The sequence below is a fragment of the Gossypium hirsutum genome, chromosome A06, assembly GCF_007990345.1.
Source record: "Gossypium hirsutum isolate 1008001.06 chromosome A06, Gossypium_hirsutum_v2.1, whole genome shotgun sequence".
Lineage (NCBI taxonomy): Eukaryota > Viridiplantae > Streptophyta > Magnoliopsida > Malvales > Malvaceae > Gossypium > Gossypium hirsutum.
Window position 1 is genome coordinate 12,899,916 of NC_053429.1, and position 26,716 is coordinate 12,926,631.

The following is a 26,716-nucleotide window of genomic DNA, read 5'->3' on the forward strand; positions in this document are numbered from 1 at the left end:
GTGAACTACTCAGAATAATAATGTTGGATAGTCGGGAAAATTTGCACACTAAGTGCCACATATGTAGCCAAGGCTACCTAAGTCTCATATCACATAATCGCTCACTCTCGAGCTATCAACGGGCCTACTCACACAAACTATCAGTCAAGACGTAGCTACACGGTGCTACTCAAACAAGCTGTCAAGTATTCGAAACATATGTCGGTATACTCAGCCACCGGTAGGACGTACAAAACCAGCACCTGGATCACATAATCACATAACCATAATGACCCTAGTGACATGTCACTTGTATCCTACCCTATTCTTAAGGTTCAAACGGGATTTATACTTGTTGATTCGTCATCGAACTCATTCGTAGGATTATACTCATTCTCAAAATCAAACATACAATTCATGCAATATTAAATCATTTAAATAAAATTATTCTAAAGCTTATTTTTAACATACGAACTTACCTCAGTACAAAATGGATAATTGGTCGATTTAGTCCACAACTTTATTCTTTCCCTGGTCTAGGTCAGAACCTCGTCTTTCTTGATCTATAATACCACATTTAACTTATTCAATCATCTCATTATTCAATTTAATCCCAAAAAAATCTTATGGCAAAAATTACATTTTTGCCCCTAACTTCTCAACTTTTTACATTTTAGTCCCTAGGCTCGTAAAATGATTTTCATTCAATTTCATCACACCCAAGCCTATCCGAACTTGTTTCTTGCTCATAACAGCCCACATTTTTCATTTATTCACATTTTTACACATATTTTACATCTTTTACAAATAGATCCCTTTTTGACATTTTCATCAAAAATCTCTTGGTAAATGTTGTTTACCTAACATCAAACATACACTTTCTACCATTAGACATCAAAATACACAAATATTCAACATGGGTAATTTTTTAAACTTTGATTTTCTTTCAAATTAGTCCTTGAAAATAGTTAGATTAGGTTGAGACAACTTCAAAAACATAAAAATCATTAAAAAGGGGCAAGAACGGACTTACAATCGAACTTGAAAGCTTGGCAAAGCCTAGCTATGGAGACTCTTCAAATTCAGCACAAGGGGGTGAAATTAGAAAGATAAACATTTTTTATTTGTTAAATTTTGTCTTTATTAGCCAAATGACCAAAATGCCCTTTACTTAAAACTTTGAAATTTTAATTAACCATGTCCATTTTTGTCCAACTTAAAATATAAAGGCCTAATTACCATTTAAGGACCTCCAATTTAAAGTTTCATAGCAATTAGACATGTCTAGCTTCTAGAACACATATTTTGCACATATTGCAATTTAGTCCTATTAGTCAAATTGGACACCCTATCGATAAAATTTCTTAACTAAATTTTTACACAATCATTCATTCATACCGTAGACCTTAAAGAAATAATAAAATTAACATTTCTACTTTGAATTCATGGTCTCGAAACCACTATTCTGATTTGACCCAAAAACGGGCTGTTACACTTGAGATGCAAGAGAAGTGACTGGATCCACTTCATGTACTCCAGTAACTTGTCTTCCTGATGCTACTCGATTGGTTGGCCATTGATAATTGGTACTAGCAATCCTCTTAATGATTTCATAAGCCTCATTATAATACTTAGAAAGGAAAGCTCCATTAATAGAAGTGTCTACTACCATTCTCATGTGAACATTGAAACCATTATAGAATGTCCCAAGTTGGATGCAATACGGAATTCCATGATGAGGGAACTTCTGTAATAATTCTTTGTACCTTTCCCATGCCTCATACAAGTACCTGTCATCCATTTGTTGGAAGGTAGTAATTTCATTCCACAACTTAGCATTCTTGCTAGGTGGGAAGTACTTCATAAAGAATCATTCTACTAACTCCATTCTACTAACTCTTGCCATGTGGTAATAGAATGTGGTGGCAATGAGTTCAACCAAGATCGAGCTCTATCTTTTAGAAAATATGGGAACAACTTTAATTGTAGTGCATATTTTAATACTCTAGCTAGCTTGAAAGAATCGCTCACCTTCATAAATAGTTTAAAGTGAAGGTTAGAATCTTCGGTAGGCATTCCACTAAATTGGCCCACTGTCTAAAGTATTTGGAACATGACTAGCTTCAGCTTGAATTTTTGTGCATCAATCTCGGGTCTCCTAATACCCGAAATAAGATCATGAAACAATGGCACAACATACTGTCTTAGAGCTCTATCCCTATCATTAGCAATAAGGATAGGATTTTGAGCAGGGGTTGCTACGTTTTCTTGATTCTGGTTTTCGAAGTTCATCTCTTCGATCCTTCTCTGACTTGCTTGTATTCTTCATTGTCGAAAAGTTCTTTCAATTTTAGAATCTATGGGGAATAAATCAATAATTCGATCAATACTCATAAAAACCTGAAACAATTAGAGAAAAATTAATTAAGTTAAAATTGAACAGAAAAATAAACCAAAATGAAAAATTAACAAATTCACAAATAATGACTTTAAAAACAATCCCCGGCAACGGCGCCAAAAACTTGCAACGATGGAAATGTGCAAGTGTACACAATCACAACAAGTAAATGTCGAGTTATCGTACCCAAGGGGACTGTGCAAAGAAAATATTTATGAAATACAATTAAAAACACTTTGGTGAAGGGAAATCTTTGATTTGAAAAAGGGTTGAATAAAACTAGATTTTAACTAAGTAAATTAACTAAGAAAAATTTAAAATGTAGAATTTTCAAAGCACGATTTCTGAAAAATAAGTTTAATCAATATGACACAATTGTGTAAGATCAATTACATTTTTTAACTTAATATTACTAAAACAATGTTCATGTTATTATGAATAAAACAATAGCACATACTGACTTGCAAAATTTACTAATCTCTTGAACATAATTCTATGTCAATTCAAAGAATTAATCAATTTTAATAAGCAAGTAAAAGATTAAGTAAGGTAACAATATATTCCTACATTGAAATAGTTTAATCAGAATAATCTTGCAAGTTATGCAAGGTTAATGTACCGTTTAATACCATCGCTAATTAAACTCTTAGCTACCTTAGAAGATTAAACATGCACTGATTAAGTATTGTGTCAATTAATTATAATTTAAATACGATTAATAGTCGATTCATTAGTTACCTTACAATTGTAATGCAAGTATAACATAATCATGGTTTTACTCAATCAAACAATTTACCAAAACCAATAACAATACAAACATGATTTTAATAACTTAAGTAGACGAAATGCAATCAACCTAACACGAATTAAATTTAAGCCATGTTAAGTAAATTTAGAATAACAACATAACAAATATTCATAGACATGTTCATAACAACAACAATAAAAATTAAAGGATAGGAAACTAGAATCAAATCTGGTATTTCTCTAAAGCTTGACTAGTCGCTCCACTCCTCCTTCTTCACTCATTCTATTGAACCGAGGCTTCTACAAGCACTTGAATGCTTCTACCCAATGTGCTTGAAGGGCTCTTTTCCAAGAGGGAAATCGAAAATGGAAACAGAAGGGAAAAATGGGAAACAAATGGAGGTTTTGGAAGGGAGAAAGTGAGTAAAAGAGAGAGTGATGTGTGGAATGAAACCTGTGTTAAAATGAATAGGTGAAGGGATATTTATAGCTGGTATTGGCTGCTAAAAATAGTAAAAATATTCCCCCCTTGGTCGGCCACATAAGTGGCAAGTTTAATGTTTCAAACTTGCTAAATTTAGCTTAGGGTAAATCTTTAAGAGCACATAAAGTGAAGGGGTTTGAGTACAATTTCAAGGAAACTTCAATGGCTAATTTGCAAGTCAATAACTCAACTACTTTTGAGCTGATTGGGTCAGCATGTTGGATAGTTTTGGGCAGCCCGATTGCTCGGTTGGATTAGTCTCTCCTATTAGCACAACTAGGCCTCCTTTCATAATATAATTAATAATAATTATTTAACCCAAAATAAATTGGATAAAAATTAAAATTAATTATATTTTGTATTAATATTCATAATTTAGACCTTCTTAGGCTAAAAAATTAATTTGCCTTGATGCTTCAAAATTCACTTCATGAGTTTGTGCTCCTAGCGGTGTTTGTCGAGCCAATTTTCACCTTTTGTGCAAATATGTCGAAAATAAATCAAAATTTATGAAAATTTAATATAAAATTTATTAAAATTAAATATGTTAATAATTTAATTATAAATTAATTATTTTATAATTATATTATATTTTTTGACAATAATTACTATGAAACTGCATGAATTTGAGTTAAAAAATGGCATGAAAAAGTCTATATATTTTTGTGTTTCCAGCAACACATGCATATCGTAAGTAAAATATTTCATAAATGTCATGAAAATATCATCATGCATAATGAAATCCTACCTTAATCATCCACTACACACCACGAGTTCCCCGAAATCCATCCATCAAATTCCAATCATTGCGAGCCAAGCTCGTTGTGGTTAAACCACCAAAATACATAATGCAGTCATACTACCATTTAACATAAAATGTGATATAATCGTCGTTCTCCTCATTACTTGTAACATCCCTAACCCGAATCCGTCATCGGATTAGGGTTATAAGGCATTACTGAACCATACACAGCTAAAAAAAAATTCAATCGTTGTTATTCATGCTTAGGAGATTACAACTCAATTATACGAAATATATTTACATCTCTCTCATAGCATTCGATTAATCAAAATCATACACACATATCTGTCAAAACCATTTCTTTAAAAGAGAGAATTTTGAAAACGAAAGTCGCCACCAATCTTTTTAGGTGTGATTGGATCACCTTATAAAACATTTTGGTCTACGAAGAATGTGAGAAAATAGGTTCGAGAGTCAGTTACACACGAGGAAGGATTAGCACCCTCGCAACACCCAAAATTGGTACCAAACTGAATAGTTTTATGTCTTGATGTCAAAAGTTTGAAAGAATTTAAAAGTAGGATCCCTTTTTGAAACTGGAATAATTTGAGTTGAAAATCGAGATTCCTTCGCTCCAAAAGAATACAAATATCACATCCAGCATGATTGGACACGATATTCTTAAACTTTCGTAACTGAAATCATCTTGTGATTTACAAAATCTATTTAGAAGGATACTTTAGACATTTAGACAAACGGGAAATCGCAACCCAGCATGTTAGGGCACTACTTCCCGAATTCCTAAATACAAAAACATTGCCTCATTTTTTTAAAAAAATCTTTTGGATTAAATGAAGTATAAATCTTTAAAACAATGATGCATTTAACATATTACAAGATATCAATATTAAATAATATAAACTACATGATGCATACTTCAACATTACATGCAAATATAGTATAGAAAATGATAAATAACGACATAAATTACACAATATACATTAACATTTCATGCATATATAATCATAAATAACATAAATATACATACATTATCATTTCATGCAAAATACAACATAGAGAATAATGAATATAACAATATAAATTACATAATATGTACAATAATATTTCATGCGAAACAATCAATTTTCATGCAAATACATAAAAAACAATAAATAAAATAACAAATAATTTATGAGATAAAATTAATATATTAAAACAATACTAAAAAAATATAAAGAGGATACAAAAATAAACAAACAAATTATGAACATATAAAAAAGGGATAAAATCTAAATACAATAAAAAATAAATAAGGTAAAAAATATTTAAAACAATATATAAATAATAAAGGAGAATTTTTTAAAAAATGGTTACTATATAAAAATATATTATATGAGATAATAACTTAATATATATATTTATAAAAATATTAATATATTAAATAGGAACAAAATTTTATATTAAATTTTAGAATATTACATACTAAACACTAAATAATGATATATAAAAATGTAATTTTCAATAATAATTAACAAATTTTTAAAATTATACATAATAAATAATTAATAATAAAATGATATAATGAATAATAAAAGGATATAATATATAATAATTTTTACACATATAAATAATGTTGATAGTAAAGATAAATAATATATAAAGTATTTAATAAATAAATTATATAAAAATATTTAAAAGAATTAAAATTAAATAAAAAAAGCTCTAGGGTTAATTTTTAGATAAAAAAAATTTGGACATAATTGAAACGTGCGCTAAAATATGAGGGACTCACTGAGCAATTAGCCCCAATCCCAAAACGGCGTGTCGTTCTCAAAATAAGTCTTATAATAGCAACTAGGACTAAATTAAAACAAAAATAAAAGGTCAGGGCCAAATTAAAATAAAAATAAGATGAAATTATAAATATTAAAAATGCGGAAGGATCAATTGGGCAATTAGCCCTTTAAAAAAAACACGCGGATCCTACCTGGGTCACGAGTCAACACGCGGATCCTAAGCTTTGAAACGACGCCATTTTGAAACTTATCATTTTAAGCAAAACAACGTCGTTTCCATGAGGCTATATAAGCCAAATTTTGGCCCCAAAAATTCATTTTAAACCTATTTTAAAAAAAACCAAAGAAACCTCTGAAAGGAGGCAGAGAGTAGGCCCTCAGAGCTCCGTCGAGCCTCCGTCATCGGCCTCCCATGCGCCCAAGCGTTGTAGTTACCCTCATCGGATACGGCGGTAGGAAGCTAAAAAGCTTCAATTTTTAGCGCAAATCCGACGGTAATCCTCTCTTTGCTTCATTTTTAGTGATATTTAAATGTATTCATAAAGAAAAGTAAAGTAAAAAGAACAAATCACCTCTGTTTCTTCAATCAACTGTTGGTATTTTATTGTATATATGTATATATCAACCGTAGTTTTACATCATTTCGATTCGGGCTTTTATAGCCACTCAAAATCATCATAAAATAATATTTACAATGTTTGATTTTATTTCTTGCTATATTTGCCTCTGCTGTTCTTCTTTCTTTTTTTTTTTGCAAGTACCAGCGAGAAATCCAGCGACGATGGGGTGTTGATGGTGATTTACTGGCGCGCTGATTGAGGCGATGATGGCACGAATCTGTCAGTGATGGGATTGGCACACCAATTGCGACGCGAGTTTGGTGCCTTCATCTGGTGCTTGTGGCACCTAGGGTTTCAGAAACCCTAGGCTTTCTGTCTTCTGTTAATGGTTTGGGCCCTTTGGGCCGTGTTTATTTGTTGGTTGGGTGTAACCGAGTATTTGGGTTTTAGACTAATTGGGCTATAACCAAATTTTGGGTTATCAGGCCTTTAAGCTTGTTTATTGTAATTTGGACATTTAACAGGAACATTTTATTTATTTAGTTTATAAATTTTTGTTTATTTTATTTCATGGGCCCGGGCAAAAATGGGTTCCTACAGTTGCCCGTCTTTATTCATTGCCGTGTAACGAGAATAGAGCAAAGGCTATAAAAAAGGACCTAATTTTGCCCGGCCTGGCCAAGTCTCGAAATCTTGATCCTCATCTTCTTCAAAGATATTTTGATAGCTTCGAACTGCTTCATTACAACTCAAGGATGTCAAATCTTCTATCTTCAACCTGCTCTCTACAAACTCAAGGACGCCATGCTGAAATCTTTGATCTGCTCCCCGCTTAATACAGAGACGCCAAATCTATCATCTTCGATCTGCTTCGATGTAAACACACAAATGTCAAATTTACTATCCTCGATCTGCTCCCCGTCTAATACAGAGATGCCAAATCTGTCATCTTCGATCTGCTTCGATGTAAACACACGAATGTCAGATTTGCTATCTCGATCTGCTCCCCGTCTAATACAGAGACGCCAAATCTGTCATCTTTGATCTACTTCGATGTAAACACACGAATGTCAGATCTGCTATCTTCGATCTGCTCCCCGTCTAATACAGAGATGCCAAATCTGCTATCAGTGATCTACATTGTCCCCTAAAGGACATAACCTGTAGAATGCGTATGTGCTCATGCCTAATGATTAGGATGCCATGATCAAAATGAGTCAAATGCTCCTAATTAGACATATTATGATGCAACATGTATGAGAATGACTCCTATTTTGAACATCTTTACTCATTCATCCATCAAAGTTTCATCTTTATTTTACTCGAAGTATCAATCATACTCTGCTCATAGACTTTGAATCAAATTGGTCCTATTATACCATTCTTCAAATGTTTTGACCTACTGGAGATAATCTTTTCCTAGGATTGAATCATTTGAATTGTCTACTTATCATTTAGACTGAAGAAGAAATTTTTCCGAGTACTTCCGACCCTCACTCATGGGAATTCTTTAAACAATTGTTCTGTTTTAGTTTCTCGTATTCTCTGGAGATTTCCAGAGTAATATGCAAAACTTCATTTGTAAAAAATATTTAGTTCATCAATTATTATTTCAATGCAACACACTTTATGAATTATTGAAGACAAATAATTGATCTTGAGAATAGTTAGATAAATCATCAAAAGTAAAAAAGGAAATTAATCTGAAAACATATCTTTGAGAAGAAAAAGAATCCAAAGAATAGTAAACAGGACAAAAATCAGATGCCCTACATATCACAGCTTGGGCTTCTGTATACAAATTCCATGAAGACTGTTTTGAGTTTAACATGTGTTTAGAAGATCCAAAGAATTTTGTTGATGCCCCGGTATGTAACACACTCCACTTATTGTCAAATCCGATATAGCAAGGTCACTGCATGCCTTTCAAAATTTGAGCTGCCCTTTCGGGTTTTCAACTCAAAACCCCTTTGGTCTCAAGGCGCCCTTTGCGGGTTTTCACCTTGGCCTCTCTATTTTTTTTTTGAGAAAACAAAGCACCCTTTGCGGGTTTTCACCTGGCTTCCCTTCTCTTTAGACAAAGTACTTCTTGACTGAGTCTGAATTCACTGGATTGGGTAAACTCTTCCCATCCATTTTTGTCAAAATCAGTGCACCACCAGAGAAAGCCTTCTTCAGAACATACGGCCTTCCCAATTTGGCATCCATTTTCCTCTAAAGTCCTTCTGTATGGGAAGAATCTTTTTCAGTACAAGGTCCCCTTCGTGAAATTCTCGTGGATGAACTTTCTTGTCATGAGCTCCCATCATTCGCTTCTGATACATCTGGCCATGACGAATAGCCCTTAGCCTCTTTTCTTCAATCAAGTTAAATTGGTCATACTGCGATTGAATCCATTCTGCTTCATCCAGCTTTATCTTTGACAACATTCGAAGCGAAGGTATTTCCACTTCAATGGGTAACACTGCCTCCATCCCATAAACCAACGAGAAAGGAGTTGGCCCAGTAGAGGTTCTGACGGACGTTCGATAGGCAAAGAGTGCAAATGGTAATTTCTCATGCCAATCTCTGTAGGTCTCAGTCATTTTCCCCACTATCTTCTTGATATTTTTGTTGGCAGCTTCCACTGCCCCATTCATTTTTGGGCGATATGAAGATAAATTATGATGTTTGATCGTGAATTAGCTGCAGACTTCTGCAATTATGCTGTTATTCAAGTTCAATGCATTGCCTGATATGATCCTCTCAACATTCCATACCGACAAAGAATCTCCTTTTTCAAGAATCGACTTACTGTCGACTTAGTAACACTAGCATATGAAGCTGCCTCTACCCATTTCGTGAAGTAGTCAATGACCACGAAAATGAAACGATGCCCATTCAAAGCCTTTGGTGATATTGGCCCAATGACATCCATGCCCCACATGGAAAAGGGCCATGGAGAAGTCATAACATGCAAAGGTGAAGGTGGTACATGAATTTTGTCCCCATATATCTGGCATTTATCACATTTCTTAGCATAACTGATACAATCTCCAACCAGCAATTATAAGAGAGCTTGATGTCCATCACTAAAAAGTCTACCTCATACACGTTTGGCACGATCAGCAAGGGGATATCAATTCTTCCCATGACATTTCTTTCCGTGTCATCGAATGCTCTCACTACATTATGGCATGTTTTCATGTGTGAACTATCTATGGGCAATCTATTCAATTTGGACAATGGCAGGACATTTAAAGCTGACCCATTATCAATAAGCACACTCGGCAATGTATATCCTTTGCAGCAAGTGGTGATGTGCAAAGCTTTAGCTGATCCCATGCCACCAGGTGGGATTTCATCATCGTTGAAATAAATGAAGTTGTCAGCGCTTATGTTACTAACCAATCGATCCAACTTGTTGACGGATATATCATTAGTAACGTAAGTCTAATTGAGCACCTTCATTAATGCCTCACGATGTACCTCTGAACTCAGAAGCAAAGCCAACACTAATATACGAGCTGGTTGTTTGCGCAATTGTTCAACCACGCTATACTCATTGTATTTCAGGAATTTTAGAAACTCTCTAGCTTCTTCTTCCTTCACTGGTTCATTAACAAGTACCTCAGCCCTATTCTCCTTCTTAACGTCAAAGGCTTTCACTTTCGTAGGCTCAACTCTGATGCCTTTTTCATCATAACGCTTCCCGCTACGTGTGTAGGATCTTTCAACTTGAGCCTCCTTAGAAGTATTTGCTATATCTTCTCTCTCTGGTATCGTCACATTGCAGTCATAATTCCAGGGTACTCTCTTGTTATCCTTATAAGGAAAGGAAACGGGTTTGTAAATAATGACTTTCAGCGCTATTTGTGTCTCAACTTCATTATTCCTTGGTATAGAAATAATGATCCTTGGCCGGTTGATTCTTTGATTCTTTGGTTCACCTTCTAATGTGCATACATGTCCTTTATCTAAGTCAGCTTCATAAAATTCCAGCTCCTTATTATCTATAAGGCTTTGTATCAAAGCCTTAAACTCATCACATTCCTGGATCTCGTGTCCCTCTTCTGCATGGAACTTGCAGTAGTCCCTCACTCCTTTATTTCTTTCTCCAAAGATTATCATCTCTCTTTTCACCATTTCTTCCCAGATTACTTTCATCGGCAATCTTACCTCGGCCATGCCCTCTTTAATCCTTCTCATTCCAGTTTCCCCAATTGTGTTTACCCCTTGATCACCATGGTTTGGCAACGGGTTCTCTGTACTAGGGGTGTCGTCAAATTTTACGAGCCCCATCTTGATCAGTCTTTCCACTACTTTTTTTAAAGCCAGTGCAATTTTCGATTGAATGCCCCGATATCCCTGAATGGTATTCACATTTGGCATTTACATCGTACCATTTGGGATATGGGGGTTGTAGTGGTTTCAAATGAAAATGAGCTATTGCATGCGCATTAAATAAACTTTGATAAAGCGCCCGATACGTCACCAGGATAGGCATAAATGAGACATTTTCAGAAATTTGTCTCGAACCAGATCCCTGCTTTTGGGAATCCTGTTGCCCAACTGTAGTTGCTCTGAGCTGACTAACCGTAATTGCTTTTGAATTATAACTACTCATATTGTTTACCTTATTATCTTTCTTTCTTGAGGCCAATCTTTTAGCAATTTCCCCCTCTATCATACCACCCCTTATGGTGTTCTCAATATTTCTCCTGCCATAACTATTTCAGCAAAGCTCTTGGTGGTACTTCCAATCATATGAGTAATGAATGGGGCCTTCAAAGTGTTAATGAATAGCATAGTAGTTTCTTTCTCCAAGAGCGGTGGTTGAACTTGCATGGCAACCTCCCTCCACCTTTGTGCATATTTCCTAAAGCTCTCATTAGGCTTCTTTTCCATGTTCTGCAAAGCAATTCTATCAAGAGTCATGTCAGTCACATGATTATATTGCTGTATAAAGGCTTGCACTAAGTCTCTCCAAGAACCGATCCTTGCGGGACTCAATTGATTGTACCACCTAGCCGCTGCCCCAACCAAACTATCCTAAAAACAATGAATCAATAATTGATCATTGTTTACATAGCCAGTCATCCGCCTACAGAACTTGGTGATGTGATCCTTAGGGAAAGTAGTCCCATTGTACTTCTCAAATTCCGGCATCTTGAACTTGTGAGGAAGCACCAAATCTGGAACCAAACTCAAGTCCTTGGCATCAATTCCCTGATGATTATCAGCGTTTTCCAATGCCTTAAATTTCTCCTCTAGCCATCTACAATGTTCCTCTAATTGCCTTGATGATTCGAGTCTCATCTCTTCCCTCTCAACTACATCTAAATCAGGGATGACTGGATTGGTAGGGTTATCTTCCGGACTGGATCCCGAGCCAGTTTGAAAGTTCATGGGTTTTCCAGCATCGACTTGCCCATGTTGACGCCTTATTGTGATGGATTGCCTTCGGGGATATGCCTCAGGTTGAGTTTGCACATAGGGTGGAGTAAAACCCGGAGGGAGATCCTCATTATCTTCTTTAGTGATAGTCATAGGGGCCTTTCCTTTATCCGTTGCCCCCTTCAGCAGCTAGGCCATTTCAGCCATCATATTCCTTTGAGCCTCCAACATTTGATTATTCATCTCTTGTTGGATTTTTTCCAATTGTTCCTGCAATTGCTCTTGCATTTCTTTCTAGCTCTGCTCAAGTCTTTGATCCATATTCTTTGTCTTAGTGCGTGTACCGTAAGGATGTGTTGCTTCTAGGTTTTCTTTCTCTCACTCTCTCTCTTTCTCTCTCTCTGTAATTTTAACTAATTAGGGTCTTTCTATAAATTGGAATGCATATGATGCGATGAGATGAAAATGCATGAATGTAAAAAAAAATATCGATTCTGATTCGGTTTCTTTTAGAAAATGTTATTTAAAAACAAAAAATCTTTACACAAAACGGATTACAAATACGCTTTCGCCCTCAGGCCCAGAGTTTTAACCCTATCCAATAACAAAGCTAACTCTCGACCTCTATCTGACACTAACTCATACTTTGCACTCAATACATTAGCTTGCGCTGCCAGGTCTTGCAAATAGTCAGCAACTTCTCAAATCTGGACTATGGCTTCTCTCATGAGGTAGTCCCTATCTCTGACTTGATCCTGAAAATGGTGAAGCTCTTCCTTCCAATGTCCTTCTCTTGCCTCAAGCTGCTCAATCCAAAGTTCACAGTTCTGCAATGCTGCTTCCAACCCTCCAATATTGTGCTTCATTTCCTCGATCTTGTTCAGACTTGCCTTTAACTCGACCACAAAGTTATGACTTTGGTGATGATGAAGGGATCGTCCAAGCTCAGTCACCCTAGCTTTTAACCCTTGATTCTCCTTCTCTAGGGCCTGATTATGCGCCTGCATCTCTTGGAACTTCTTCTTCCAATACTCGGCTTTGGCTCTTTCTTTTTGAACCTCTTGTTGCCACTACTCTAAAGACTTCCCCAATCCAGCTCTCTTCATTGATAGTTGTATCCTCTTATATTGCGTCTTCAAGTCATCTCGGTCTTCCTCAATCTTCCTCTTTTCTTTCCTCACTTTTTCGACCTCAATTTTCTGAACGTCGATGTCTAAGCTTAGATACATCTTCTCCTTCTTAAGCCTCTTTATCTTTTTCCCAAGCTCCAAATTCTTCCTTTCGAACTCTTGCTTTATGACTTCTAACTCTGATGGAATCACTCGTAAACTCTCCTCCATCAATCGAGTAGCCCCCAAACTCGGCCTAGGGATGTTATCATTGATCCTCTTGCTAAACCACCCTTTGTACTCAAGGTTTGTCATAGGACCTTCAGTCAGAATCTTCACACAGCAAATCTTCTTCCAAGCCTTAAAAATCTCTCGCATCTTTTTCTTATAATGATCCCCCTTATATGAGAAATCACGATGAGCTAACCCTTGTGTTGCCGGTATAAACTGCCCCGCTTTGTATTGCCTTAGGACAAGTAATGGTGCATAACCAACAACTCCCCAAATTCCAAGAAGAGGTACCCAATCAAAACTTCCGCAATGAAAAAGGACTTCATTAGGAGTCATCCAAGGGGCTTTCCACGTAACATCTTCCTCTCGGAGATTCTGAAGTATTTCCGTCCACCTTTCCTCTGTAATGTCGTCCCTCTTCGGCATAGTTACTACTTTCTTTAAGGGAGAATAATCCTCAAAAAACACTTGGCAAGGAACCTTATCAACCTTCCAAAAGTGAATGTGGAACAATACTAACAACAGCTGTGCGCATCCAATGAATCTACCTTCACCAGCTCTCCGACATGCACTCAAGGATCTGAACGTCTCAGTTAGGATTGCAGGCACAGGTGTGTTCTGTTTACCAAGTTGATAGAATAAATCCGCAACTGCCTCATCTATGTACCCCATGGCTTTTGGGAAAATCACCAAACCATAAATACTTAAGGCCAAGACATCAACCCTCTTCTTCACATCTGGGTGTGCCAATATCAGATCCCTTTAAATGTTGAGTGACATGGAATGATAGCAAAATAAAATAAGTCAGTATAAAAGGTATAATAAACAAGCACTTATAAGGGTAGCTTACTAAAGGCTATCATCGTACTCCCTAGGGTAAGCACTTAAAGTTCACTATATGTGTTTTCTAAAACGAGGGTACCTGAACCAACAGATTCCTCGATCCTCACCCATTATAGGCTCATATGGACCAAGTTCGGTTCAGAGGGACACATTTCCCTATGGCCATGCGAAGATGAAAATCTCACAAAGACATAAGTACAGATGTATCCCGGAAGTAATCCACTAGCCCATGCGAAGGTGAAAACCTCACGAAAACGTAGCTTCTCACTCCCACTTAAGGGTGCGACTACGACGGTCATGTAAATGCAATTTGTGTGAAAATAAAATAACAAACATATGCAACAAACAAATGTAAAAAGATCAAAATTTTTTAAAATATTTCCAAACTTCCGACATTAAGACAGAAAATAATCAATTTCTTGGCTTGACTCTCTTATTTGTCCCCAGCGGAGTCGCCAAGCTGTCGAAACCATTTCTTTAAAAGAGAGAATTTTGAAAATGGAAGTCGCCACCAATCTTTTTAGGTGTGATTGGATCACATTATAAAACATTTTAGTCTACGAAGAATGTGAGAAAACAGGTTCAGGAGTCGGTTACGCACGAGGAAGGATTAGCACCCTCGGAACGCCCAAAATTGGTACCAAATTGAATTGTTTTCTGTCTTGATGTCAAAAGTTTGAAAGAATTTAAAAGTGGGATCCCCTTTTGAAACTGGAATAATTTGAGTTGAAAATCGAGATTCCTTCGCTCCAAAAGAATGCAAATATCACATCCAGCATGATTGGACACGATATTCTTAAACTTTCGTAACTGAAATCATCTTGTGATTTACAAAATCTATTTAGAAGGATACTTTAGACATTTAGACAAACGGGAAATCATAACCCAGCATGTTGGGGCACTATTTCCTGAATTCCTAAATACAAAAACATTGCCTCATTTTTTTAAAAAAATCTTTTGGATTAAATGAAGTATAAATCTTTAAAACAATGATGCATTTAACATATTACAAGATATCAATATTAAATAATATAAACTACATGATGCATACTTCAACATTACATGCAAATATAGTATAGAAAATGATAAATAACGACATAAATTACACAATATACATTAACATTTCATGCATATATAATCATAAATAACATAAATATACATACATTATCATTTCATGCAAAATACAACATAGAGAATAATAAATATAACAATATAAATTACATAATATATACAATAATATTTCATGCGAAACAATCAATTTTCATGCAAATACATAAAAAAACAATAAATAAAATAACAAATAATTTATGAGATAAAATTAACATATTAAAACAATACTAAATAAATATAAAGAGGATACAAAAATAAACAAACAAACTATGAACATATAAAAAAGGGATAAAATCTAAATACAATAAAAAATAAATAAGGTAAAAAACATTTAAAGCAATATATAAATAATAAAGGAGAATTTTTTAAAAAATGGTTAATATATAAAAATATATTATATGATATAATAACTTAATATATATTTATAAAAATATTAATATATTAAACAGGAACAAAATTTTATATTAAATTTTAGAATATTACATACTAAACACTAAATAATGATATATAAAAATGTAATTTTCAATAATAATTTACAAATTTTAAAATTATACATAATAATAATTAATAATAAAATGATATAGTAAAATAAAAATAATATAATGAATAATAAAAAGATATAATATATAATAATTTATACAAATATAAATAATGTTGATAGTAAAGATAAATAATATATAAAGTATTTAATAAATAAATTATATAAAAATATTTAAAAGGATTAAAATTAAATAAAAATAAAGCTCTAGGGTTAATTTTAAGATTAAAAAAATTTGGACCTAATTGAAATGTGCGCTAAAATCTGAGGGACTCACTGAGCAATTAGCCCCAATCCCAAAACGGCGTGTTCTCAAAATAAGTCTTATAATAGCAACTAGGACTAAATTAAAACAAAAATAAAAGGGCAGGGCCAAATTTAAATAAAAATAAAATGAAATTATAAATATTAAAAATGTGGAAGGATCAATTGGGCAATAAACCCTTTAAACAAAAACACGCAGATCCTACCCGGGTCACGGGTCAACGCACGGATCCTAAGCTTTGGAACAACGCCGTTTTGAAGCTTATCATTTTAAGCAAAACGACGCTATTTCCATGAGGTTATATAAGCCAAATTTTGGCCCCAAAAATTCATTTTAAACCTGGTTAAAAAAAACCAAAGAAACCTCCGAAAGGAGGCAAAGAGCAGGCCCTCGGAGCTCCGTCGAGCCTCCGCCATCGGCCTCCCATGCGCCCACGCGTTGTAGTTACCCTCACAGGATACGGCGGCCGGAAGCTAAAAAGCTTCAATTTTTAGCGCAAATCCGACGGTAATCCTCTCTTTGCTTCATTTTTAGTGATATTTAAATGTTTTCATAAAGAAAAGTAAAGTAAAAAGAACAAATCACCTCTGTTTCTTCAATCAACTGTTGGTATTTTATTGTATATGTGTATATATCAACCGTAGTTTTACATCGTTTCGATTCGGGCTTCTATAGCCACTCAAAATCATCATAAAATAATATTTACAATGTTTGGTTTTATTTCTTGCTATATTTGCCTCTGCTGTTCTTCTTTCTTTTTTTTACAGGTACCAGCGAGAAATCCAGCGACGATGGGGTGTTGATGGTGATTTACTGGCATGCTAATTGAGGCGATGATGGCACAAATCTGTCGGTGATGGGATTGGCACACCGATTGCGGCGCGAGTTTGGGGCCTTCATCTGGTGCTTGCGGCGCCTAGCGTTTCAGAAACCCTAGGCTTTCTATCTTCTGTTAATGGTTTGGGCCCTTTAGGCCGTGTTTATTTGTTGGGTTGGGTGTAACCGGGTATTTGGGTTTTAGACTAATTGAGCTGTAACCAAATTTTGGGTTATCAGGCCTTTAAGCCTGTTTATTGTAATTTGGACATTTAACAGGAACATTTTATTTATTTAGTTTATAAATTTTTGTTTATTTTATTTCACGGGCCCAGGCAAAAATGGGTTCCTACAATATCTACATGACAAATTCCATGTATAAACATTAAGACATTCAAACACAAATATTGAATATATGCCAATATATATAATTAACATTACGAATCATTTGTGCATATTACAAATCAAACAATCTATTACATTAATGATTGTCTAAACTCATAATCAACTTTAATGTCAAGTCCATATAGCCGAATATTACTTTAATGAAACTTATATAATGCACAAAATATTCAAACCATATTACACTTCAATTGCATACTAAATAAAAATCATACATAAATAGAACTCACAAAACCAATTACACATTATCACATCATTTTGATCAAACCGAGCATAAATGCATCATTTAAAGTTCATATTACCTTTTTGTTTTACCAATACAAAATTCACTATTCATTTGGTCATTTATTCCAAAGCATTAATTGAATATAAACATGCTTATTATTCATGCTATACTCAAGGTTACATTTTCTCCATTTTACCCTATCACTTCATATACATATATCCTACTATGGAAATGAATTAATATACATATATACCAATCATAATTTACACCTCAAATCAATTACATTACAAATATATCTTATCATATATATATATAAATATCATACCAATACATTATATACGTATACATATACAAATGGCGAATCACAATTAGTTAATAACCATCACCTATATTTTATCACCTAACCAAAAACAAACATATTTACCCAAACACAAAACTTATATACCATGTAACAAATATATCAAAATAATATCTTTCCATGTCCGGACATAATAAAATATCCATTGATGATAAATCACATGTAATACCTTAACAGAACATAATAATCAAGTTCACATGTAAATTTTATCTATGCATAACCATAGCCAAATCAACCACAATTTCATCCAAAATCATCAACCGTTTCCAAAGCAATTAACACATATAATCTTAACTAAATTTTCATATACTCATAAAACATATTAGCCATTTTCGCATGGCTTAATATATTCATACTTCAAACTTGACCAAAAATAACCTAGCTTATACATGCCATAGGTTTAAGTGTAAACTTATCAAATACCAACAACGGTCGATAGTGTGATGGACTTTGCTGACGATCCCGAGCTCGTAACTAATCTCCAAAATCTATAAAATAGAGGAAAATATAAACACACACAGTAAGCTATCATAGCTTAGTAAGTCATAAGCAACTAATCAACTCAATAACATTATCAACTTATTTTAACGAAACCAAGCTATACTATCATAGTTACAAATAATATCAAGCTCAACATTTCATATTTAACATATGCTTCCAAAAATAATTTTATCTTAACCGATTGTAAATATTCATATATATACATTCAAAGTATTATTCAATTTCAAAGACATAACATCATTATATGATCGAATGTGTTCACACACGTATACATGTACTTATGAACCAAAATACAACATCACATACATATACAAAACCTATAGCCAAATAAGCTTTGCAACCTATAGCCAAATAAGCTTTGCAAGTGCACATATGTTCACATTAATAACTTATATAATTTTATCACGTATCAAATGGCTAACTTACCTTATTTTCAATTAGGTAATCAACTAACTCATACCTGATTGTTTTAACTCGTTTTACACATTCGATCACAACTTATTATTGCCCGTTGAACCATTCAGAGTTGAATAGGATACTCGGATTATCACATATATCATACAATGCCAACGTCCCAGACATGGTCTTACCTGCTATCTCATATCGATGTCACTGTCCCAGAAAGGGTCTTACACGAATCAATTACGATCCCGATGTCCCAAACATGGTCTTACTCGTAACCATATATTGATGCCAACGTACCAGATGTGGTCTTACACGAGAACACATATCGGAAATCCTATGTCATGACATATGTATCCTAGCTATTCCTATGGTTCATACGGGGCTTTCGGACGTCGTAACTCGATTGAGACAATTTCGTAAACATAATTCCCAAACTTATTTGCATTTGGCCAACATATATATAAGATCACACATTTCATCTCAGCATATAAATTTCATATTTATTCAAAATTAACAACACATATTTGCTTACAAACTTACCTCGGATGATGAAAATTGAAACGGGACGACTAGTCGACAACTTTATATTTCCCCCAATCCAAATCTGATTTCTTTGGTTCTTGATCTAAACGTATTCAAATTAAATTCATTCAAACATATTTTCACTCAAATTAGTCCAAAAACACATAAATGGGAAAATTACCATTTTACCCCTAACATTTTACACTTTTTACAATTTAGTCCAAATTGCACAAAACACAAAACATGCAAAATTTGAGTATACCATGCTTAGGCCGAATCTTCCTTGTGTTCATAAAAGTCCATATATTTCATTTATTTCACATTTTAGTCCCTCAATTTATTATTTTTGCAATTTAGTCCTAATTACTTAGAATCATCAAAAATTCCAATACAAAACATATTAATCCAAAACATATCTTTCATATTTCATCAACTAACATCACAAAACTCAAATATTCATCAATGGAATAACTCAAAATATTCATCAAAATAAAAAATTCAAGCATGGGCTTTGCAGTTAACATAGCAACGATCTCAAAAACGTAAAAATTATCAAAAACTGAGCTAGAACTCACCTTGAATCAAGCTTGGACTATCGTCGAACCTTTGAAACCTTATTTTTTTTCTTTCTTATTTTGATTTTTGGTCATGAAAAGAAAATATAAACACTTGGTTTTATTTTATGTTTTATTATAACATATATTAACATATTATTTAATTACATATTTAACCTTTATTATATAATATGAATTCTTTATAATGGTTGCCTACGACCATCCAACACCTAATATTATGGTCTAATTGAAACTTAAATGCCTTCATTTAAAAAGACAACAACAATTCAGCCCCTGACACATTAAACTATCAAGTTTTCTTTTTACGCGATTAAGCTCTTTTATTTAATTGGATACTCAAACGACAAAATTAAATCATGAAAATTTCACACATATAAATTCACACATAGTAAACATAGAATATAATTTTAAAATATTTTTCTAACTCGGACTCGTGGTCCGGAAACCATTGTTCCGAATAGGGTCTAAATCGGGCTGTTACATTACTCCCAATGAAGTGCACTGACAACATATATGAGGACTTAATATGTCATCATTACTCCACGGAACTCCTCTGTCAACCACAATATCCCACCCCATGCACATGTGATATGTCAAATAAATTTCAATCAAATGCACATTTTATACGTTTTTATTCAGTAGCATAATTTAAATGCCCTCATTATAATGATCAATTATCAAGCGTTCAATAAATCCATCATCATGGTGACATTCTATCGTACCATCATTCATTATCACTTTAGGAACTTTCCAGTGCATGCATAACAGCATTTCATTCAATACTTTTCATGGCATTTCCCCAACAAAGATTCCATACATTCAATATTTATTTCAAAATTAATACATGCTATACATACAACTAATCATGCATTGCATTATCAAACCATTCATAAAAATACCAATCAATCAACAATTCAGTCAATCATGTAACCTTGCAAAAACATGCCATTTAGTTAGGGCTCGTAATGTACCTGATTTGGGCACTATAAAATCATTTACTTAGCCATTCAACTAAGCCCGACCAGCAAGCTTAATGACCATTTATAACATTCAAAATATTATTAAAAGATTTAAGTTAACAAGTTAGGACCCACACCTTATTTTCGCACTACTGCAACACTACTTGTGAAGCTTACGATTTTCTCTTTAAAACCTTAAATCAGGCCTCAATTAAAATAAATAGGAATTCATTGAGTTAGGAAGCTGTCAAAACCAGCCTTAGAGCATAACCATAAGAATTTAATCGAATTGACGTTTCCATAAAAATTCCAGATCCAAAATGACTAAGTTATTTGATAAACCGTAATTTATACATATTTCTATCCCATGCTTAGCACATTTTATGGATGATTTTTCCTTAAAATTGGTGAATTCGATGCTCCTAATGCCTTAATTTCATGTTTTATACGTAAGTGAGCATATGAGAGTGAAAGGAATGAGAAACAAGTCAAAAACAGAGAAAATGTGCCAAAGTACATAATCAACACGACCTGGACTTCCTCACACGGGCAGACCACACGGCTGTGTTCCTTCGGCAAGGTCAAAGCACGATTTCCACGGGTAGATCACACGCCAATGCCCATTTAACAGCCTTGACCATGACCTTAAGCAATCACACACGGGCGTGTCCCTACCGAGCCCAAGTTTAGTCCAATTCGAAAAAGGACAATTTTGAGGGCTCTTAGGCATTCCAAAGCCTATTTAAACACCTGATGAGGCACTTTGACAGGGGCTACAGAGGAGGAAGCAGGGAACTTCTCAAGAAAAGCTGATTGATCCATCTCAGAAACCGGATTTATCATTAAGCCTGAAGATCTCCCCTCAATTTCCCTTCAGAAGTTTTGAGTTTTTCTTTATGTTTTGTATTCATTATTCTTCTGAGATATTTACCTTTTTAGTTATGAACTAAAACCCCTAAATACCTAAAGGGAATGAAACCTAAGACAGATCTTGTTATTATTATCTGAATTGTATGATAAATATTTGACTTGTTCTTAATTATGTGTTCTTAATTCTTGTTTTGATATTCCTGGATATTTATTCAAGTTAAGCTCTTATTCAGAGGAGGAATAGACCCTGTCTAAGAGTATATTTTTCATAATTAAGCGGAGTTGATTGTGCGCCTAGAGATAGGGTAACAAGATTTTGCCGGATTAGGGTAAAACCTAATAAGGGGATCCATAGATCGAGTTAATGCAACCCTAGTGAGTTAATTAGAAAGAGATTTCAATTATTCAACCTAGGGTTAGACGTTGTTAGTCTCGAGAGGAATAATAATATAACTTAGGGATTTCTACGGATCAAGTCAAATGAATAAATCGTCCGATTCAGAGTCAAATAACAAGTAAAGTATATGTGGATTTTTCCTTAAGTATTGCCTTAATTCAATCGTTTTTCCAAAAGTAATTCCCTAATTCTATTTTCTGTGAATTCTTAGTTTAGTTAATTAGTTAGTTAAAACAAACCCCATTATTCTTAGGCTAGATAATAAAAAGACAGTCATTACTAGTACTTTTAGTTCCTTTGGGTTCGACAATTCGGTCTTGCTAAAACTATACTACTGTTCGATAGGTACACTTGCCTTCATCGTGATAATAGTTAGTTTCAAGAACAATTTATTATAAATATTTAAAACCTGTCACGAATATCACGTGTATCAAGTTTTTGGTGCCATTTCCGAGGGACTAAGATATTAGGAACACTCGATTTTTATTACTTTAGCCATTTACTTTTATTGCAATTTAAATTTTTATTGCAATTTCTAACTCTTCATTTATTTTCTTCTGACAGGTTTTTCTAGTTTATGACCAGGAGAAACTTGATAGTACCATTACTGTTTGATAGTGAGATCAATCCCTCAGTTCGCAGAAACCGAAGAGGCAAAGCTTACGTTACATAGAAGAGCAAGAAGAAGATACTTCAACCACCACCGAGGAGATGGCTGAAAACCAAGAAAATCCACTACCTCCTGCGATTGTGTTAATCAAAATCCTGCTCCGTGCACTATGTATGATTATGCTAAACCTTCTTTAACAGGAACTGAATCGAGCATAGTTAGACCAGCTGTAGCTGCAAATACTTTTGAACTGAAACCTAACACAATTCAAATGATATAGCAATTTTTTCAGTTTGATGGTTTGTAGGACGAAGATCCCAACGCTTACTTGGCAAACTTTTTGGAACTATGCGATACATTTAAAATTAATGGTGTTTCTGATGACGTCATTTACCTTCGGTTAGTCCCTTTTTCATTAAGAAACAAAGCTAAACAGTGGTTGAATTCGTTACCGCGGGGGTCAATCACTACTTGGGAACAAATAACCGAAAAGTTCTTATTAAAATATTTTCCTCCTGTTAAAACGTCTAAATTACGTAATGATATCTCTTCTTTTGTGCAGATGGATTTAGAAACACTCTATGATACATAGGAGAGATACAAGGACCTTTTGAGAAGGTGCCCTCACCATGGGTTACCACTTTGGATATCGGTTCAAACTTTTCATAATGGCCTAAATCCTTCAACTTGACAAATGGTTGACGCAGTTGTTTGCGGAACCATCAATAATAAAACACCTGAAGATGCTTATGAGTTTATAGAGGAGATGTCACTGAATAACTATCAGTGGCAAGTCATGAGGACAAAGCCAACAAAAATAGCCGGTGTTTATAACGTCGATTCGGTCACCATGCTCTCCAATCAGGTAGAACTCTTGAATAAGAAAATTGATGGTTTTCTTAGTTCTTCACAGGTTCACCCAGTAATGCAGTGCGAAGCAAGTGGAGGTGGATCAAGCAGTTCAGAATACCAACCTTATGGCCACAACATGGACAATGAGCAGTTAAATTACATGGGTAACAATTCTCGATCTCAAAACAATCCTTATAGTAATACTTACAATGCATGTTGGAGGAACCACCCAAATTTTTCATGGGGAGGCCAAGGAAATCAGAGACCACCTTTAGGCTACCAACAACCACCCTACCAACAGGAAAAGAAGCTGAACCTTGAAGAGATGCTCTCGAAGCTTATATCAGTGTCAGAAACTCATTTTTTAAAATACCGAGACAGCACTTAAGAATCAACAAGTATCGATCCAAGGGCTTGAAACTCAGATTGGACAGCTTGCCAAGTAGATTTCTGAACGACCACAAGGTAGCTTGCCAAGTAACACAGAATCTAACCCAAGGGAGCAACTCAACACGATTACTAGCCAAAATGAGGAAGGGTTAGTCACACCTGAACTAGAACCAAGGCAAGAAACTGAGATAAGCAAAGGTAAAGGTGAGGTAGACTACAATGAGCAGAAATCGGTAAGTACAGAATGCAAACCTCGTGTGCCATACCCTAATGCAACAAGGAAATACCGCTCAGATGAATAATTTGGTAAATTCCTTAAACTCTTAAAAAAATTACATATTAACTTACCGTTTATTGAAGCTCTATTGCAGCTGCCAAACGCAATGAAATTTTTAAAGGAGCTTTTAGCAAATAAGCGGAAGTTGGAAGAGGCTACGCATGTGAAGATAAACGCAATTTGCTCAGCTATTCTACAGAATAAGCTACCCAACAAATTGAAAGATCCAGGGAGTTTTACAATTCCTTGCTTAATTGGTAGTTTAGATGTTAATAATGCATTAGCTGATTTTGGGGCTAATATTAATGTCATGCCTTACAAAATGTTTAAACAAATAGGCCTTGGGAAACCCAAATAGACTAGGATGAGCATTCAATTAGCAGATAAAACTATAAGATTTCCTAAGGGTATTATTGAAGACGTACTCGTTAAAATTGACAAATTTATATTCCCAGTTTATTTTGTTGTTTTAAACATAGAAGAGGATAGTAACGTTCCTTTAATTTTGGGAAGGCCCTTTTAGTAACTGCTAGAACAATTATTGACGTTGGCACAGGTGAACTCACACTTCGTGTAGGAGACGAAACAATCACCCTTCAAGCTCGGAACCCGAACAACACATCGGAAATTAAAGGTGATTGTACAAATTGTTCTACTAAGACTGATCATATGGTGCAACCTATTTTGCAGGAAATAAGTTCGAAGGACACACATGAGCCATGTTCAATCCATAACAAAGGATCTACACATGAAAAATGAATGTTACAAATCGAGGAGTTAGATGAATGGCTGACATATAAACTGAAAAAACACGATAAACCAAAACTATGCCAGAATGAGCTCAATAACTCACCAAATCAACTTAAGGTTGGAGATAAAGTTTCACTAGATGCCGCAGATCCTCACATTGACACTGCCAAACCGAATGAAGAAATTCCTCTTACGGTACTTAGCATTTTCCCATTTGGTACGGTCGATGTAAGTCATCCCAAATTCGGCACTTTTAAGGTAAACAATACACGTCTTAAACTTTACATTGATAAAATTGAAAGCAGGGATAAGGAGTGCAAACTCCTTGAGCCACCATGAACACACACCAGAGAGGTAAGTCGAGCTTAGACTATAAATAAGAGCTTCTCGGGAGGCAACCCGAGCACTAACAATATTACTTTCTTTAAATTTTAGTTTTTAAAATCTAACATACTAACTAAATCATTGAACACAAGCTTTTCAGAACCACACGACCAGGCACACGGGCGTGCCGTAGGCCGTGCACATACCACGGGATGCAACACGGTCGTACGATACGGCTGTGTAAAAATAGGGCAAAAATTTATTCCCCAACACGGGATACGATAAGTAGCCACGACCGTACGACATGGCCGTAGGCGAAATTGCCAAAATAACACGGGCGTGCAACACGCTCGTGCTTTGTAACCGTAGGTAAACCTATCAATTTAAAATGGTCGTGGGAGAAGTGAACGGAGATCAACACGGCCGTGCAACATGGCCGTGTACACCAATGCGCCTAATTTTGAAAACTACGAAATGCACGGGCTGAGATTAGAGCACACGGGCGTTGCCCACGGCCGTGTGCCCCAATTTCTCTATAAACACCTATTATTTATTTTTTTATTTTTATCTTTATATTTTGGAATTATTTTTTATTTCCTTTTAATACTATTTTATCCCAAGTTTTTACAATTTTTATTCTTTGGCTATTTCACTACGAGTAATTATGCTTCAGTATACCTCTTAAAGAGTTCCTAATTTTATCACAGTCAAAAAAAGCTCCAAAGCTCATCCTCGCTTAGGAACTAAAAACTCCCCTGGGAAAGGACTTATGGACTAATGAACCTCTACCACCACCAGAGTATCCTCCTTCACTCTCACGCCGGTTATCCTCCAAAACTCCAGTTCAAGGAATTCATTCATCTTTCAGGAAGTTTCACTTCTTTCCCTATCTTATGATTATAAATTTGTCTTTTTCTTTATATCTATCTTTGTACATTGAGGGCAATGTACATTTTAAGTGTGGGGGGGTCTTTTATATCATCATTAGAAATCCCTGAATTGTGTCTTATCCTCATGTAAATCATTTATATCACTATTAGAATGAATTTTAATTAATTTATGATTTTTATTGAAATGTCATGAATTAAAATATAGGCATTTATGAATTGATTGTTTAAACTTTAAGACATTACGGAATCAAGCATGATAAGTTTATTTTTGAAGAATTAAAAACTTTTAGGTTGTTTCCCCAAGTTTAGGTATTATTTTGAGTTGGAAGTCACAAGTTTAACCATCAAAAAAACTATAATTTTTGTGAGATATTGAGCCTTTAGAGCGTCTATTATTTCTTTCATGCTCACTTT

At 34.6% G+C, this 26,716-nt stretch overlaps 1 protein-coding gene and 2 non-coding genes across 3 annotated transcripts; 1 reads left to right on the top strand and 2 right to left on the bottom strand.

The window, feature by feature from the left end:
• Window positions 1–1,706: 1,706 nt before the first annotated feature.
• On the top strand, window positions 1,707–1,813 carry LOC121231201 (small nucleolar RNA R71). The gene has a single exon (XR_005929267.1). It is a non-coding gene; the product is annotated as a small nucleolar RNA R71 (small nucleolar RNA).
• Window positions 1,814–13,152: 11,339 nt separating this feature from the next.
• On the bottom strand, window positions 13,153–14,094 carry LOC107963285 (uncharacterized). The gene has a single exon (XM_016899844.2). It carries the CDS (start codon window positions 14,092–14,094, stop codon window positions 13,153–13,155), a length of 942 nt encoding a protein of 313 aa, XP_016755333.1.
• Window positions 14,095–23,348: 9,254 nt separating this feature from the next.
• LOC121231768 (small nucleolar RNA R71) lies at window positions 23,349–23,455 on the bottom strand. Its single transcript, XR_005929823.1, has one exon. It is a non-coding gene; the product is annotated as a small nucleolar RNA R71 (small nucleolar RNA).
• Between the last annotated feature and the right edge of the window lie 3,261 nt (window positions 23,456–26,716).